We start from the raw sequence: 15654 nt of genomic DNA on the forward strand, positions 1-15654 counted from the left end.
TTTTGCGTTTCGTTTAATCCTATTACAATATTTGCAGGCAATAAGAAATTGTCTTCAAATTTGTTGTATATTTTACCTGCAAAGAAGGGAACATATAAAATAATTGAGTGGTAGAACCGATTTTTTTGGGCAATGCTATTGAATTTTCCTCATTTAGAAAGTAGAACTTATAATAGTTTCCGCATTAAATTTTATAGTCTATATTCGTTTATTTGATATTGAGAAATATTCAGAAACCGAAGCATTCATTACGTCAAGCAATTTTCTCCCACTCTCTGCTAGTACTATGGCTAAGAAGTAAGTCATTATTTAGACAATTCGAGCCAATCATTTTCATGAGTTGTAGTTATATTTAATGAACAAAAAGGACTGCAGACAGACCGGAAATTTATGAATTAATCTCTCCAAGAACCTAATAACGTTTAAAAGAAGTTTTTTCCACATAAACTTTACGTTTAAACGCATAATTAAATTTGATTCAACGTTAGATGCCTGATGTGATTGAGTTTATTTCGTCAGTTAGTACACTAAAAATATGAATAAGTAATATTGTCCAAATAGTGACCCATTTTCGTGCCCATGCACGGCATAAGCAGAGAGCGGATGAAGCACTGTTTAAGCCCTTTAGCTGAGCCAAAGTGGGTCAGGATGACCCATACATGAGCAAAAAGTGCCTCGCTATTAGGACAACGTGTCATTTGTTTCTCTGTGAGAGGCACTAGAGTGAGAGGCACTAGAGTGAGACTCACGAGTGAGAGGCACTAGAGTGTGAGGCACTAGAGTGAGACTCACTAGAGTGAGAGGCACTAGAATGAGACTCACTAGAGTGAAAGACACTAGAGTGAGACTCACTAGAGTGCGAGTCACTAGAGTGAGAGGCACCAGAGTGAAAACAATAAAGATTGAATGCATGAACTTTTTCAGGAGAAATAGGTGCATTAGAGCTTGAGAACGGAAATAATGCAGAATTGTTATAGAAAATACGTGAAAGCACAAGCAGAAGAAAAAGAAATCAATGGAATCTAAATTTTAAAATTTTCTTCAGGTGCTTCTGACATTCCAACTCCAGCTATTTCTTTCATGATTTTTTTCTTTTTCATGTCTATTCTCACGAACATTTCTTGATGTTGCTGAGTCTGACATTTCAACGTCAGCATTACTTGGACATCATCTACACCCTGGTAAATGATATATATAATGATTCAGCAGTGGATGATACACGCTCGCTTATAAATTTAAAAACTCGCCTGTATAGGCTAAGAAGGTCTACTCCGAGCAAAATGCTTATTTTGTTCTATTCTTTATATTTACTATCAGTATATTTTAGTGAAATAATTCAAATGATCAAGCTGCTAACATAGACGAATCGATCAATTTGATGAGCCTTAACGTCATATTTATCAATAATTTTTAAATTTGCTGCCCTAAACGATCGGTGGTCACTGTGATATGATTTTTCAATTCTTTATAGTTTTTATACCTTGTCATCTATAGTGCCTGAAATTTGGTGAATGATGCCAATTGATACTAGGTGATTAAAACCAATTGATACTTAGCGAATCATACCAATTTACACATGCTGATTTGCAACGCTTGATAATTGAGTAATATGAGATAACACTCATTTGGAATAAGGTGTTGCATTGCATTTTTAGCATTGCATTTGTTCCTATTTTTGGGCGCTCTTCTTGTGGTGCCGCCAGCCCGCCACTCGCCAACCGGCGCTCGAAGGAAGAGGTTGTGAGTGTCCGTGTGTGCAGCGTTTCAGTGGTTCGTCTCATTACCAGCCATCCTTCATAATGCCTCGTATAGATAATGACATAAAACTAGATTTTAAAGATGTGCTACTGCGCCCTAAAAGATCTACTCTCAAGACCAGATCGGAGGTAAGAAAATTTATTGCAAAATGTTGATGTTTTGGTGCAAGAGTTGAGCAGACGACTGTTTCTGCTCGATCAGCTGATTGCGCTAAAACCTACAAGTATGTTCGCTGTGTCAGTAGCATGCTAATGTTTCGCCTTATTGAACACGTGAATAATGGCCAATTTCTTATTCAGAGGTGAAAGTTATATCTTCATTTCTTCCTGCCGCGAGCCTTTAATGTAATAGTAACTTTCATCTGCCTTACGTTGTGTGCAGAACGAAGTTAAATTTGTTTGCGTTTATTGCTTACTTCGTTTCAGTATTTTTTTTTTTCGCGCATTAATTCATCTACCGACGTGTAATTGTTGAATGCAGTCGTCTTTGACCTGGCCCCTGGCTAAGCCGGAATAGCGGCCGATTTCTTTATTTTGATTACTTAGTGTCCCTTGAATAAATATTCATTTGATAATTAAGGTCCGATATTTAATTATAAGCTTAATTATTGACTGTCTTCGATAATCAAGCTCGAGCAACTTACCTCCTAACATTGAATTATCTCCTAATCTTATGAAGTTATGAAATACGTTTATTCTGGTCAAATTAAATGTATGAATATTAAAAGTAAAATTTATATGAATCCAAATGTTTGAATTGCATGAATTTTTAGCGCTCTGTAGACATGAATTCCTGCTGTGTAAAATTACCTTAATTTGTTATATATAGTTAGTCTTTTGAATTCCATATCCTTAATCTTGAATCTTATATTTGATTTCAGTTGACATTTTGTCGTCATTTTGCTTCATTAGTTTGAAGTTTCAACAAAAGAAGGTAACAATCCACAGTAGATCACCGTCCTAATGATTTAATTATCTATGAAAATTGACAATATTGTCTATACAATACAACGAAGGATAGTTATCATAGACCAAGATATTTATCATAATATTTATCATGGACCAAGATATTTATCATAATATTTATCGTGGACCAAGATATTTATCACGATACTTATTATGGACTACGGTATTTATCATGGACCGAAATATTTATTATGATATTTAGCATTGACCACGATAGTTATCGTGATATTTATCACGGATCAAGATATTTATCATGATATTTATCATGGTCGTTATAGACGCCATTGTGGCAAATGGTGCATATTTATCATAATAATCAATTATGAATCGTTGTGACTTGCGCTAGAGTTGAATTGCATGAATGTGCTGTCATCATAATTTATCGATAGCAAAATTATTTAATCGAATTCTTATCCTCATACATAGAAGAAAATTTTTATTGTTTTTTTTAATTGGTCTCCGTTAACGTCTTTTTTTTCCTTATCAGTAATGTCTCTTAATAATCGAATTACCGAATAACATAAAAATTAATGATAATTTCATGCATAGTTACTCTTTTTATCTTATCAGCTGCCTGACGCATGCGAGGTGAGAGTGGCTGTACGTAACTCACTGTTTTATAGCAACTTGTAACGAATTTGCTATATAATTATTATATAAGTATTTTTTAATTTAAATTCTTCATGTTATGTTGCTTTGTTTTCCGTTTCATTTGGCAAAAATTAATATTTTTTGTGAACCTTATTTCCCCCCAGAACCCCCGTATATAATGTTGCAAGTCACTATTTCCCCCCAGAACCCCCGTATATAATGTTGCAAGTCACTATTTCCCCCAGAACCCCCGTATATAATGTTGCAAGTCACTATTTCCCCCAGAACCCCCGTATATAATGTTGCAAGTCATTATTTTCCCCCAGAACCCCCGTATATAATGTTACAAGTATTTTTGCCCGAACCCCCGTATATATTCATCAATACGAGGCTTACCACGCAATAAAAACCTGCTGTGATTGCGTGCAATTAATCGCGTGCGGTGACACGCAATTAAAGCATTAAACACAATTAAAGCAATTAACACAATTAAATTAATAATATAATTATTAATAATAATATAATTAATTAAAGCATTAACACGCGCAATAAAGCCAGTCCAATACTCGTGCACTGATAAAAATGTACGGGTTAGTCTGTCCAAATAGTGACACACTTGCTGCGGTAACACTGAAACGTCCTTTTCCCGGTCCATACTTGCTCGGGATGACACACACAACGGCAAGAATTGCACCGCTATTTGGACAAAGTTTCGCTTATTTCTTTGAGTGAAATTTTTCTCAACGAAATACATCGGTGTTGCCAAATTTCTGTCGTTTATGCCTCCAATATTATAATGATGATAAATAATTTGTTATTGTTTATCATTGTAATTATCGGTAATTGTTATTCTCCGTAGCTTTGACCAAAGATAATTAGATATTTGTGCAGAAAAGAAAGACGTGATGGAAAAAATACGGTGGGTGCAGAATTTATTGTGCATGATAAGGATGAAAAAACGCGATATAAAGACGACGAATGAAATCAGACCGATTACGGTGGTAAAATAGAACCTTATTTCTTTGTAGAAGAAACCTTATTAGAAATCTTATAGAACCTTATTTCTTTTTTGTTTCAATGGCGATGCACTTTTTACTCATGTGTGGGTCATCCTGACCCAAATTGGCCCGGCAAGAGGCGCATTATAGTGCAACAGTGTCATTGTGCGTCACTATTTTGACAATGTGACCCATACATTTTTTACTGCACGTATGATGCGTTAGCGAACTTACTGCCGCCTTACTGCCGCCTTACTGCCGCCTCACTGCCGTTTTACTGCCGTCTTACTGCCGCCTTACTGCCGCCTTACTACCGTCTTACTGCCGCCTCACTGCCGTTTTACTGCCAGCATCTCAGCCGTCACGGCTTACTGCCAGCACCTTCTAGCATCTGCCAGGATCTTGCATCGATTATTTCGCTTTCTGCAAGATTGTCTGCCGTTGCCATGGAAACGCGCGATGTTTGAAGAAATTGAAGCAAATTTAGTTATGAATCTCTAGAACTTGATAATTAACGTAATATTATATTATGTAACATAAATATAGATGTGATCGCATAATATGCTTATGCAGTTGATATAATAAAATATATAACCTGCTTGTGTATGGAATCTTATAACAATAACATAATAACATATAACTTTTATAATATTGAATACTATTGTCCACAATCCGACATCGCTGTCACCGTTTATTTATCCTCGCCGTATTGCCGCCATCTTGCTTAGACACTCAGAAGAATGAGTGAGATTTTTTCCAAATTTTGTCCCAACCCTTCCATCCCCCCCCAGATGTACCTGGAACACTTCATAACGTTCCGAAACTCGAAATTTTCATCCTGGGATCTGAAAATCAAATTTTTCTTCTATCATTATTATTATTGCCGGATCTGAATGAAATGCTGTTATTTCCTTACCCATCAAATATTATGTTATATCCATGATAATATAAACCATTCATCGTCATTCTCCCTTCCTCGATCGTAACACTGAACGGTCTGAAGCTTTTAAATACGATTTTTATTTTAATAATTGTGAATTATACATTTAGAAGATCTTGTAATGAATTTATCGTCATTTTCTTGTGAATAATTCCCCTCCCTTCTCCAGGTGGAACTGGAACGTTCCATAACTCTAGAAGATCTAGAACTTTTCTCTAAGATTTCGGATGAAATTATCATTTATTCTTTCTCACGTTATTCAGGTAGAACTGGAACGAACGTTCCAGAACTCCGGACGATCTGAAGCTTTTAAATACGATTCATAATAAAATTTTCGGTTCTTTTCTCGTTATTATAACCTCTCTCCCTCTTCCAGGTAGAACTGGAACGTTAAATAACTATGGACGGGGTTTAAATTTAAACTATGGTGTCGGATGAAATTATCATTTATCATTTCTTGCGTTATTCAGGTATAACTGGAACGTTCCATAACCTTCCGTAACTCAGGACGATCTGAAGCTTTTAAATACCATTCATAATAACATTTTCGGTATTTTCTCGTTATAATATATATAAATGTATAGCCTCTCCCTCTTCCAGGTAGAACTGGAACGTTCCATAACGTTCCGCAACTCCAGACAGATCTGAAGCTTTCAAATATGATTAGTAATAAAATTTTCGCTATTTTCTCGTTATTTTATGAATCCTGTACCTTTTCCAGGTAGAACTGGAACGTTCCATAACGTTCCGGAACTCCGGACGGACCTGGACCGGCGTTCCGGTGATAGCCGCCAACATGGACACGGTCGGCACCTTCGAGATGGCAGAGGCTCTTGCTAAGGTGCGTCTTGTAGTAATAATTATTCTTATTTCATTAACATTCCATAATATAAATTTAAATTATTCAATTATGAAATGATGTTGTTGAATAAATATTGTTTAATTGGGTGCAATTAAACAATATTTAATTGCACCCAATTAAATATTTAATAACAATTTTTAATTGGTATTGTTTAATTGGGTCTAGCAGCAATAATTATTGTTATTTCATTAACATTCCATAATTGAGACTTAATGTTCAATTATGTAATAACGTTGCTAAATAAATATTGTTTAATTGTACATTGAAGATATAGTTAATTAGTGCCGCGACCCTCGCCAAGGTGGCCGCTGCATTTTACGTATAATTAATATATTAATTATGCATTATTAATATTTAATATATATAGTAATACCTATATCATAATTAAACATGTTTATGATTTCAGTGAGTCATATTGTCTAAATAGTGACTCACTTCCTGCACATAGCACTATAATACTCCCTTTTTCGGGGCCACACTACGTGTCAGGATGACTCCTAAGATGGCACAAAAGCATCGTTACTTAGATTTAGACTCCTCATTTCTCTGAGTGTAGATATTCCATTACTGTTCCATAACTGAGACTTGATAATTAGATTATCAATATTAAATAACGCACTTAATGTGGAGTATTAATATTAATAACAGGATACGTTACGGCTGAGGTGACGGGTTATCTTAGCCGTATTCCTTGTGTTTTTAATTTTTTTGTGTAATTCTCGTATTTTTTTACAATTTTCGTATTCATTTTTAAAATTTTTGAAGTTGATTTCATTATATTCCTAATTTCATGTTTACTCTTTTCGTAATTATTTTACTAGCATAATTTTTAATTGTTTTTGGACTATTTCTATTCTATTCCTAATAATTTTGGTAATTTTTGTATTTGTTTTCGTATTTATTATTATTACTTATCTGTATTCATATTGGTAAATTATTCGTAGTATTTATTTCGTATATTCTGCACATATTTTCGTCAATATCTCATTACCGTAAGGTGCCTAATAAACGAAAAATTTTGTTAAGCTTATAGTGTTGATCAATGATACTTTTAATATATATAGTTAGTAAGGATGAATTACAAAAAATGTCGATCAAATTAAGGGTAGAAACTATTGCAAATTGTTTGTGGATGATAATTATGATGGATGATACCTATAATGGCTTATGGCATATCATAGTAATACCGTGCAGCACCAGCACTACACGACACTATACCGTGCAGCACCAGCACTACACGACTGATATGGCACGTCGTGGTCGTGATGTGAACACTATACCGTGCAGCACCAGCACTACACGCAACTATACCGTGCAGCACCAGCACTACACGACACTATACCGTGCAGCACCAGCACTACACGCGACTATACCATGCAGCACCAGCACTACACGCGACTATACCATGCAGCACCAGCACTACACGTGACTGTACCGTGCAGCACCAGCACTACACTTGACTTTACCGTGCCCAAGCACTACACTTCGAAACTTTTATTCCTGTCAGCCGCTGGCTCAAGGACGCCCCAAGCTCGCCTAGCGGTGTAAATTAGCGGCTCTCTGTCCGCTTTAGGTTCCGGTTGCCGGAGCGAAATAAGCGTCGAAAAAGAATCTTGTGAAACACCTGTCGACCTTGGGGCGATCGTGGGGCGCGCGTATTTGGTACCTGATACGTTCGGGACAGACACGACCGAATCTGAAAAATGCGCTAAAAAAGCCCCTCCCCCCCCATAAGGGGGGGAAGGGAGGGAACGCGCCGTGCGTTCACTACCGTGCACAAGCACTACACATCCCTGTACCGTGCAGCACTGTGCGTTCACTACCGTGCACAAGCACTACACATCCCTGTACCGTGCAGCACCGTGCGTTCACTACCGTGCACAAGCACTACACATCCCTGTACCGTGCAGCACCGTGCGTTCACTACCGTGCACAAGCACTACACGGTAGAAGAGTGGCTGCAGTTTGGCACGGTACACCCCGAGCTGTTGGACTACGTCGCGGTGTCCTCAGGGATCTCGGATCAGGACTTCGCTAAGCTGCAGGAGATCCTTCATAAGCTGCCCCAGGTAGGACTTGTTGAAAAACATTTGTATTTTAATAATTGTAGAATTAAAATAAATACTTGCCATTGAATACCAGGTGTGAGTTGTTAAAAAACATTTTGTATTTTAATAATTGTATATTAAAATAAATATTTAATTTCATTAATTAAACAACTTTAGGTAGCTATGTTCTAGAGGGCACTACTAATGCTGAACTAGCGGCTGTATGCTGGTCATAAACTGCCCCAGGTCAGAGTTCTTTTAAATAATTGTATTTTAATAATTGTATTATTAAAATAAATACTTAATTTCAATAATTGAACAACTTTAAGTAGCTATGTTTTTGAGGGCACTACTAATGCTGAACTAGCGGCGGTATGCTGGAAGATCCGGGATAAAGTGCCCCATATGGGACTTTCAATAATGAATTTTAATATTTAAAATAACTGCTCCAGGTGGTATTTTTAATAATTGATCTTAATATTTAAACTAATCGACGCTGATGGGACTTTTAAGAATAAACTTTATTATTTAAAATAACTGACGCTGGTGGGACTTTAAATAATGATTAAATCCTGATAACTGACTCAAAATAATGACTCGAATAGTAAAAGGAGTGCCCACTATGAATTCTGTACGATTTCTGTACTATTGACTTCTCATAATTAAACTACTACCTATTACTTCTGCAATAATCGCTGCTACTAGACTCCTGATTATATAAGTGCCCTGAAATAAGAATATGATTGACCCTAATAGTAATTATCTACTATTTCCTTATTAGTAGAATTGGTGTCAATTCATTAATCAATTGTCATGATTATATCTGCACATTTTTCGTAGCCACTTCCAGACACTAATTCTAATTTTGTAAGATTTCCTAATTAGAAGAATTAGTGATAATCCATTAATCAATTTCTGCACATTTTTTCGTAGCCGCTCCCAGACACTAATACTAAATCTGCAATATTTCCTAATTAGTTTAATTACTTTAATTAATCAATTATCATGATTATTTCTACGCATTTATTCGTATCACAGCTGAGCTTCATCTGTCTGGACGTGGCGAACGGCTACTCTGAAGTGTTCGTAGACTACGTGCGTAAAGTGCGTGAGCGCTTCCCCACGCATACTATATTCGTGAGTCGCATTAATTATATTTATTAATATTTATTATTTAACGACTTCCCTAGTCTTGATTAACACGTTGACTCTTGATTGCTTTATCTTGTACCATTATTTCAATTTTTGTACTATTGTGAAACAGGGTTGCCAGACGGTCATTTTTCCGGACAAATTCCACGAGTTATTTTTTTTTCAATTGTGATGGCCGACTAAAATTTATGATATGGGTACTTCCTAATTTAATTTTAAAAACTACAGAAAAAGAAATGGAATTTTTAGACTGGAACCTACAAATATACTAGTATATATTAAGTTATAGCCTTTTTGCGTTTTTTGTTCGCGGACTTGGCCTTTTTTACGCCATCTGGCAACCCTGCATTATGTGCCACTATACGGCCTCGAGAAATACATATCGTGATAGGCTTATGTACCACATCGGAGTCTACGTACGTGTTAAACGGTACATAAGTCATTATTTACTCTGTTCATAAGTCTTGATTCATATACACGCTTCTTGAGTATTAGTCTTAATTTGTTAGTTTTATTAGTAACTTAACGCATTAGTCTTAATTTAATAGTTTCATTAGTCTTCTGTCGTCGTCAGTTTTTCACCCAGTTTTAAGTCTTCGTTGATAATTTCACCAATTATTATACTGATGGCAATGACCGCACTATAATTAATCTTATCCCCGAATACTGATGATGATATTGATGTTATATCATTATGTCAAGTTTTAGAGATTCTTGCCCAATGTCGTGCTGATGCACCGCCTTTGTCGTCCACCGGATAGGCCTACTTATCAGTCTCTGACGTTATCAGTGAATTTTTTTTTAATTACAATGATACTGATGATGATACTAATGATAGGTAGGTACTAATGATGATACTAATGATGATACTAATGATACTAATGATGATACTAATGATGATACTAATGATAGGTACTAATGATGATTCTAATGATAGGTACTAATGATGGTACTAATGATGATACTAATGATGATACTAATGATGATACTAATGATGATACTAATGATGATTCTAATGATAGGTACTAATGATGATACTAATGATGATACTAATGATGATACTAATGATGATACTAATGATGATACTAACGATGGTACTGATGATGCAGGCGGGCAACGTAGTGACAGGCGAGATGATAGAGGAGCTGATACTGTCAGGCGCTGACGTCATCAAGGTGGGCATAGGCCCAGGCTCGGTGTGCACCACGCGCAAGAAGGCGGGCGTGGGCTACCCGCAACTCTCTGCTGTCATCGAGTGTGCTGACGCTGCCCACGGCCTTAAGGGGCACATCATCTCGGTGAGGTGCTGACGCTGCCCACGGCCTTAAGGGGCACATCATCTCGGTGAGGGGCAGTGAGGGCACATCATCTCGGTGAGGGGCAGTGAGGGCACATCATCTCGGTGAGGGGCGGTGAGGGGCACATCATCTCGGTGAGGGGCACGTAATCCCGCGTATGAGCTCCGTGCTTGAAGATTATTTAACAAATTATCAATTAATTAATTGCATTATGATTAACCTATACATGCTATTTTTATTACTGTCAGAGAATGTGTAATTTGTTCTATTAACACATATTAATACAACTCATGATACATTGATAATTGTTTCTAAGTTAAATTCAAACTAAATTGGGTAAAGTTTTTTCTGAAGATGAGGCCGTTATCATACATTATTTTCATAATATTTTCTGAAGAGCCATTATCATCCATCATATTATCTTCCTTCGTGACAGCCATCAGGTCGAATTTTACGAATTTTCTTCACGAATTTCAAATGAAAAAATGCAGATTAAATTCTCCCTAATTTTTGTGGAAATATTTTAAATTAAATTATGGCTCATTGTCACCATAATTTATAACGAAGTAATTGTGAATTTACTTGAAATCTACTTAGTTCTTAAATTCTTTGTTTATTTGCGATTAATTGTATTTAGATCTACCTATATATATATATATAAATACTTTGATATTTGTATTCATTGTTAAATTACATCGATGATTTTTCTTTCCATGAGCGAAGGCATTTTATATGCTTGAAATTTAATTTGCAATTTAGCAGACTAATGATCTAAATATTTCACTTTTTGAAACAATTTTAAATTATATCATTAATTCCCCCTCCTGGACGAGGACTGCGCCTGCCCAGTGGACTGATGATATAAATACTTTAATAATATTTTTAATATTTTCAAGTAAGATTAGTTTTCAAACTAGTTTAAAAATTCGAAGCAGCATTTAAGCCGGGTCGGCGCCGCCAGGGCAGGTTAGAAGCAGTAGAGTAGCATGTTAGGGGCAATCATGTCAATTTTGACGCCGATTTATGTGGAATTATATTGAAGTAAGAAATACTAAAAAATAAATAAAATTGAATGATTATATTCATAATAAATGATGACTTTGACTTACATCCCTTGCCCTGCTATAAACCTACTCTAAACCTGCTCCAAAACTGCTCGCTCGGAACCTGCTCTACACCTGCTCTACGCCCGATTTACACCTGCTCTAAACCGACCTCAACCCTGCTCTAAACTTGCCTCAACCCTGCTCCAACCCTGCTCTAAAACTGCTTTGTTGCTTAAATCTTCGTTGACTTCTGCTACAAACTTTAACTGCATGGGTTTATTTCTATCACCTGCCCTGGAGACTAATTATATAAATACTTGAACATTTTGTATTTTTAATAATAATCTTAAATAATATTGAATGGTTTCGCTAATTTATCCATTTTTCAGGACGGAGGCTGTACATGTCCAGGCGACATAGCGAAGGCGTTTGGAGGGGGGGCGGACTTTGTGATGATGGGGGGCATGCTGGCGGGGCACGACCAGAGTGGGGGGCAGCTGGTCGAGAGGGGGGGCAAGAAATATAAACAATTCTACGGCATGAGCAGCGCTACGGCCATGAAGAAATATGTGGGGGGCGTGGCTGAGTACAGGTAAGTTGGTTTTTATATAATTGAATGAAGAAATCAAAATTTACCAAAAAATTTAAATGCAAATAAAAATGCCAAGTTAATTTACCTAGCGCATTTTCTCATTCATGGAAAAAATGCACTATTGTGCTCGCCATGTCCGTCCGTCTGTCTGCCCGTCCGTCCGTCCGTGACTTCACGTTTTCGTCGACGAGAAAATGCGCTCTCTGTCACTCACTGCAGTGAGTACTGAGTTGTATTTTTTATATAATTGAATGAAAAAATCTAAATTTATCAAAAAATTTAAATGCAAAGAAAATTACAAGTTAATTCAACATATCTTCGCTAGAAATGCCAAGGTAATTCAACAAATTTTAATTGAAAACATTTCAGGGACCGTGTGTCCTAAGTTTAGGCCTTCTTTCTTGGCCCACTTTTTTATATAGGTAATTGAATGGAAAATTTAAAATTTACCAGGAAATTTAAAAGCAAGGAAAATGCCAAGTTAATTCACAATATCTTCGCTTGAAATTCTAAGTTAATTCATCAAATCTTCATCTAAGTTTTTTTATATAATTGAATGAAGAATTCAAAATTTATCAAAAATTAAATGCAAAGAAAATGCCAAATTATTTCACTATATCTTCGCTTAAAATTCTAAATTAATTCATCAAATCTTCATTGAAAACTTTTCAGAGACCGTATTTCCTAAGTTTAGGACTTATTGGTCCATGGTCATGCTGATGCACCGCCTATGTTGTCCACCGTCCCCAAGCTATGATTGTGATGGAGCTGGTCTCCGAAATCTTTTCTGTGAAAATATGGTAAATATATTTGAATTTTTAGACGAAAAAATTTCTTTTGCGTTCTCTTTGCTTTTAAATTCTTGGTGAACTTGCGCTTTAACCAAAGTAATGATATAATTACGATATTGACTTTTTTATTTATTTTATTATTATTATTTTTTTACAGGCCCAAAATTTGCGAATTTTATTGGTCAATATTTATTTTACACATACTAAATATTGACTTTTTTCGGAAAAGCTACCCTAGATCGTCTCGTGCTCCTCCGACGCGGTTTTATCAGCTGGAGTCTTCCTTATCTCGGTTGTTCTTTATCTAAGTTGTTCGTTATCTCTGTTATCTGAGCGCCATTGTGATGTGAACATTGCAACTTCAAAGTAAATTGATCACTCAAGGATATGAATGGAACTTTGTGCAAATTTCGATGCATTTTTTGCCTGACACACCGTGGGCGATCACAGCCATACAAACCATATAAATAACAACGATCAAAAAATTCATCACTAATTGGACAGAATCACCCATTAATTTTTTTTTTTGTGGTTTACTATCGGTGGCCTTCCCTCAGTTATTGGCTGGCCGTTAATAATTCGGAAATTATTTTTATATTAATGGTTAAATTTAAAGAATTCTAAATTATTTTTAAATAAATAAAGCTGATCTTAGTGATATAATAATCTTCTCCTTCTTGTAATTACTATTATCTTGTATTTTTTATGATAAAACTATTCAGGTTGTTTCAGATCAGGTTATTTTATAAATATATAATATATTTATGTATTTTTATACACATTTCGTCCGGTTATTTTAGTCATGTAGAGGTTGTTATTTTCGTATATATCAATCTGAAGTGCTGATAAGTTTTCATATCATTAGTCTGTTTATATTGTAAGGTTACAAACATATAAAAACAATGAAACCTTCAAGTATATAAGTTCATCATCGCTTCACTTAAAAACCTTTCGCGCACCAGTTTCACCATCATAATTATTTTATCAACGTCATCACTATTTTTAAGTTTTCGACTCAAACGTTTCGCACACCAGTTCCACCTTAATCATTATTTTTATCATCATCACTATTTTTAAGTTTTCGACTCAGACTTTTCGCGTACCAGTTCCACCATCATTTTTATTTTTATCATCATTATTATTTTATGATAATCATCACTATTTTTATGTTTTCGACTCCAACTTTTGACGCACCAGTTTCATCATTTGTTGAAAAAAATTTTTAAGTGATGGAGCCGAAACGTCTTCAAAATGATATGGTGAATCTACTTGGTTTTATCTTTACTTTTATTGCTGCTAGTATTAATATTAGTTATAAAAGTAGGAGTAGAAGTAGTAATATTTTTATATTACTAGTAGTAAATAGATACTTATCTATTACTACTGTCACAAAAGTGTATTTTATTACGATGGTATAATATTGTTATTTTGTATATATTTATAATGCGTTAATATATCTATAACCTCGGAGATGCTGTAGAGATCCCCTACCAAGGGGACGCCTTTGTCCTAATTTCTTTGAGTGTGCAGGGCGAGTGAGGGCTGTTGTCCTAATTTCTCTGAGTGTGCTGGGCAACTGAGGGCCGTTGTCCTAATTTTTCTGAGTGGAGAGAACGCTGTTGTCCTAATTTCTCTGAGTGTGCAGGGCAAGTGAGGGCCGTTGTCCTAATTTCTCTGAGTGGAGGTGAAGCTGTTGTCCTAATTTCTCTGAGTGTGCTGGGCAAATGAGGGCCGTTGTCCTAATTTCTCTGAGTGGAGGTGAAGCTGTTGTCCTAATTTCTCTGAGTGTGCTGGGCAACTGAGGGCCGTTGTCCTAATTTCTCTGAGTGGAGGTGACGCTGTTATCCTAATTTCTCTGAGTGTGCTGGGCAAATGAGGGCTGTTGTCCCAATTTCTCTGAGTGGAGGTGACGCTGTTGTCCTAATTTCTCTGAGTGGAGGGGACGCCTTTGTCCTAATTTCTCTGAGTGTGCAGGGCTAGTGAGGGGAAGAGCGTGGAGATCCCCTACCGAGGGGACGTGGAGGGGACGCTCCTAGATATTCTAGGAGGCCTACGCTCGGCCTGCACCTACACGGGCGCGGCTAAGCTCAAGGAGCTGCCTAAGAGAACAACTTTTATTAGAGTCACGCAGCAGACCAACGAGGTCTTCGCTGGTCTGCCTCAGGGGTCTGGGGTCTAGAAATGGTATTATTTAGTTAATTAACCCTTGATCTGCTATTGAACTAAATCAGGGGTCTAGAAATGGTCTTGTTTAGTTAATATTGGGAACCAGACCGTAACTTGATTTAGACCCCTCTAGAAATGGTCTTGTTTAGTTAATTAACCCTTGGTCTGCAATTGAAATAACTTTTTCGTTGTAAATTAGGTCATGCCTTCGGAGTCTACTGTATGAAAGTTTCTTCGTTTATTCATTTATTTATTTTTTACCGTTTTCAATTAGCCTTTAGTTTAGAGATACACTCAATGCTATTCGTACCTGAAGACCTGGTACAGAGATTTAAAGTTTGTAATAAATATAAGTTTTTTTTGTTTTTTGTCGAGTATGAATGAAAGTTGTTATCTCGTAGAGGAAAAAGAGATCATTATTAAAATTGCCTTCTAAAACCACTAACA

At 36.1% G+C, this 15654-nt stretch overlaps 1 protein-coding gene across 1 annotated transcript; it reads left to right on the forward strand.

Annotated features, from left to right (window-relative positions):
• Positions 1–1723: 1723 nt before the first annotated feature.
• On the forward strand, positions 1724–15285 carry LOC108675151 (GMP reductase 2). Its single transcript, XM_018163141.2, has 7 exons — positions 1724–1886; positions 5974–6093; positions 8025–8183; positions 9201–9299; positions 10424–10612; positions 12048–12250; positions 15016–15285. The coding sequence occupies exons 1-7, from the start codon at positions 1800–1802 to the stop codon at positions 15218–15220; spliced, it is 1062 nt and encodes a 353-aa protein (XP_018018630.1). The 5' UTR covers positions 1724–1799; the 3' UTR covers positions 15221–15285.
• Positions 15286–15654: the final 369 nt, after the last annotated feature.

This window comes from Hyalella azteca, unplaced genomic scaffold (genome assembly GCF_000764305.2).
Source record: "Hyalella azteca isolate HAZT.00-mixed unplaced genomic scaffold, Hazt_2.0.2 contig4286, whole genome shotgun sequence".
In the NCBI taxonomy this organism is placed as follows: Eukaryota; Metazoa; Arthropoda; class Malacostraca; order Amphipoda; family Hyalellidae; genus Hyalella; species Hyalella azteca.

What these genes read in the sequence shown, in the direction of transcription:
- LOC108675151 (XM_018163141.2), top strand. Translation starts at nt 1,800, where the DNA reads ATGCCTCGTATAGATAATGACATAAAACTAGATTTTAAAGATGTGCTA. An exon ending in CTCTCAAGACCAGATCGGAG is followed by an intron (nt 1,887 to 5,973) that starts GTAAGAAAATTT and finishes TACCTTTTCCAG; the next exon opens with GTAGAACTGGAACGTTCCAT. An exon ending in TTAAGGGGCACATCATCTCG is followed by an intron (nt 10,613 to 12,047) that starts GTGAGGTGCTGA and finishes TCCATTTTTCAG; the next exon opens with GACGGAGGCTGTACATGTCC.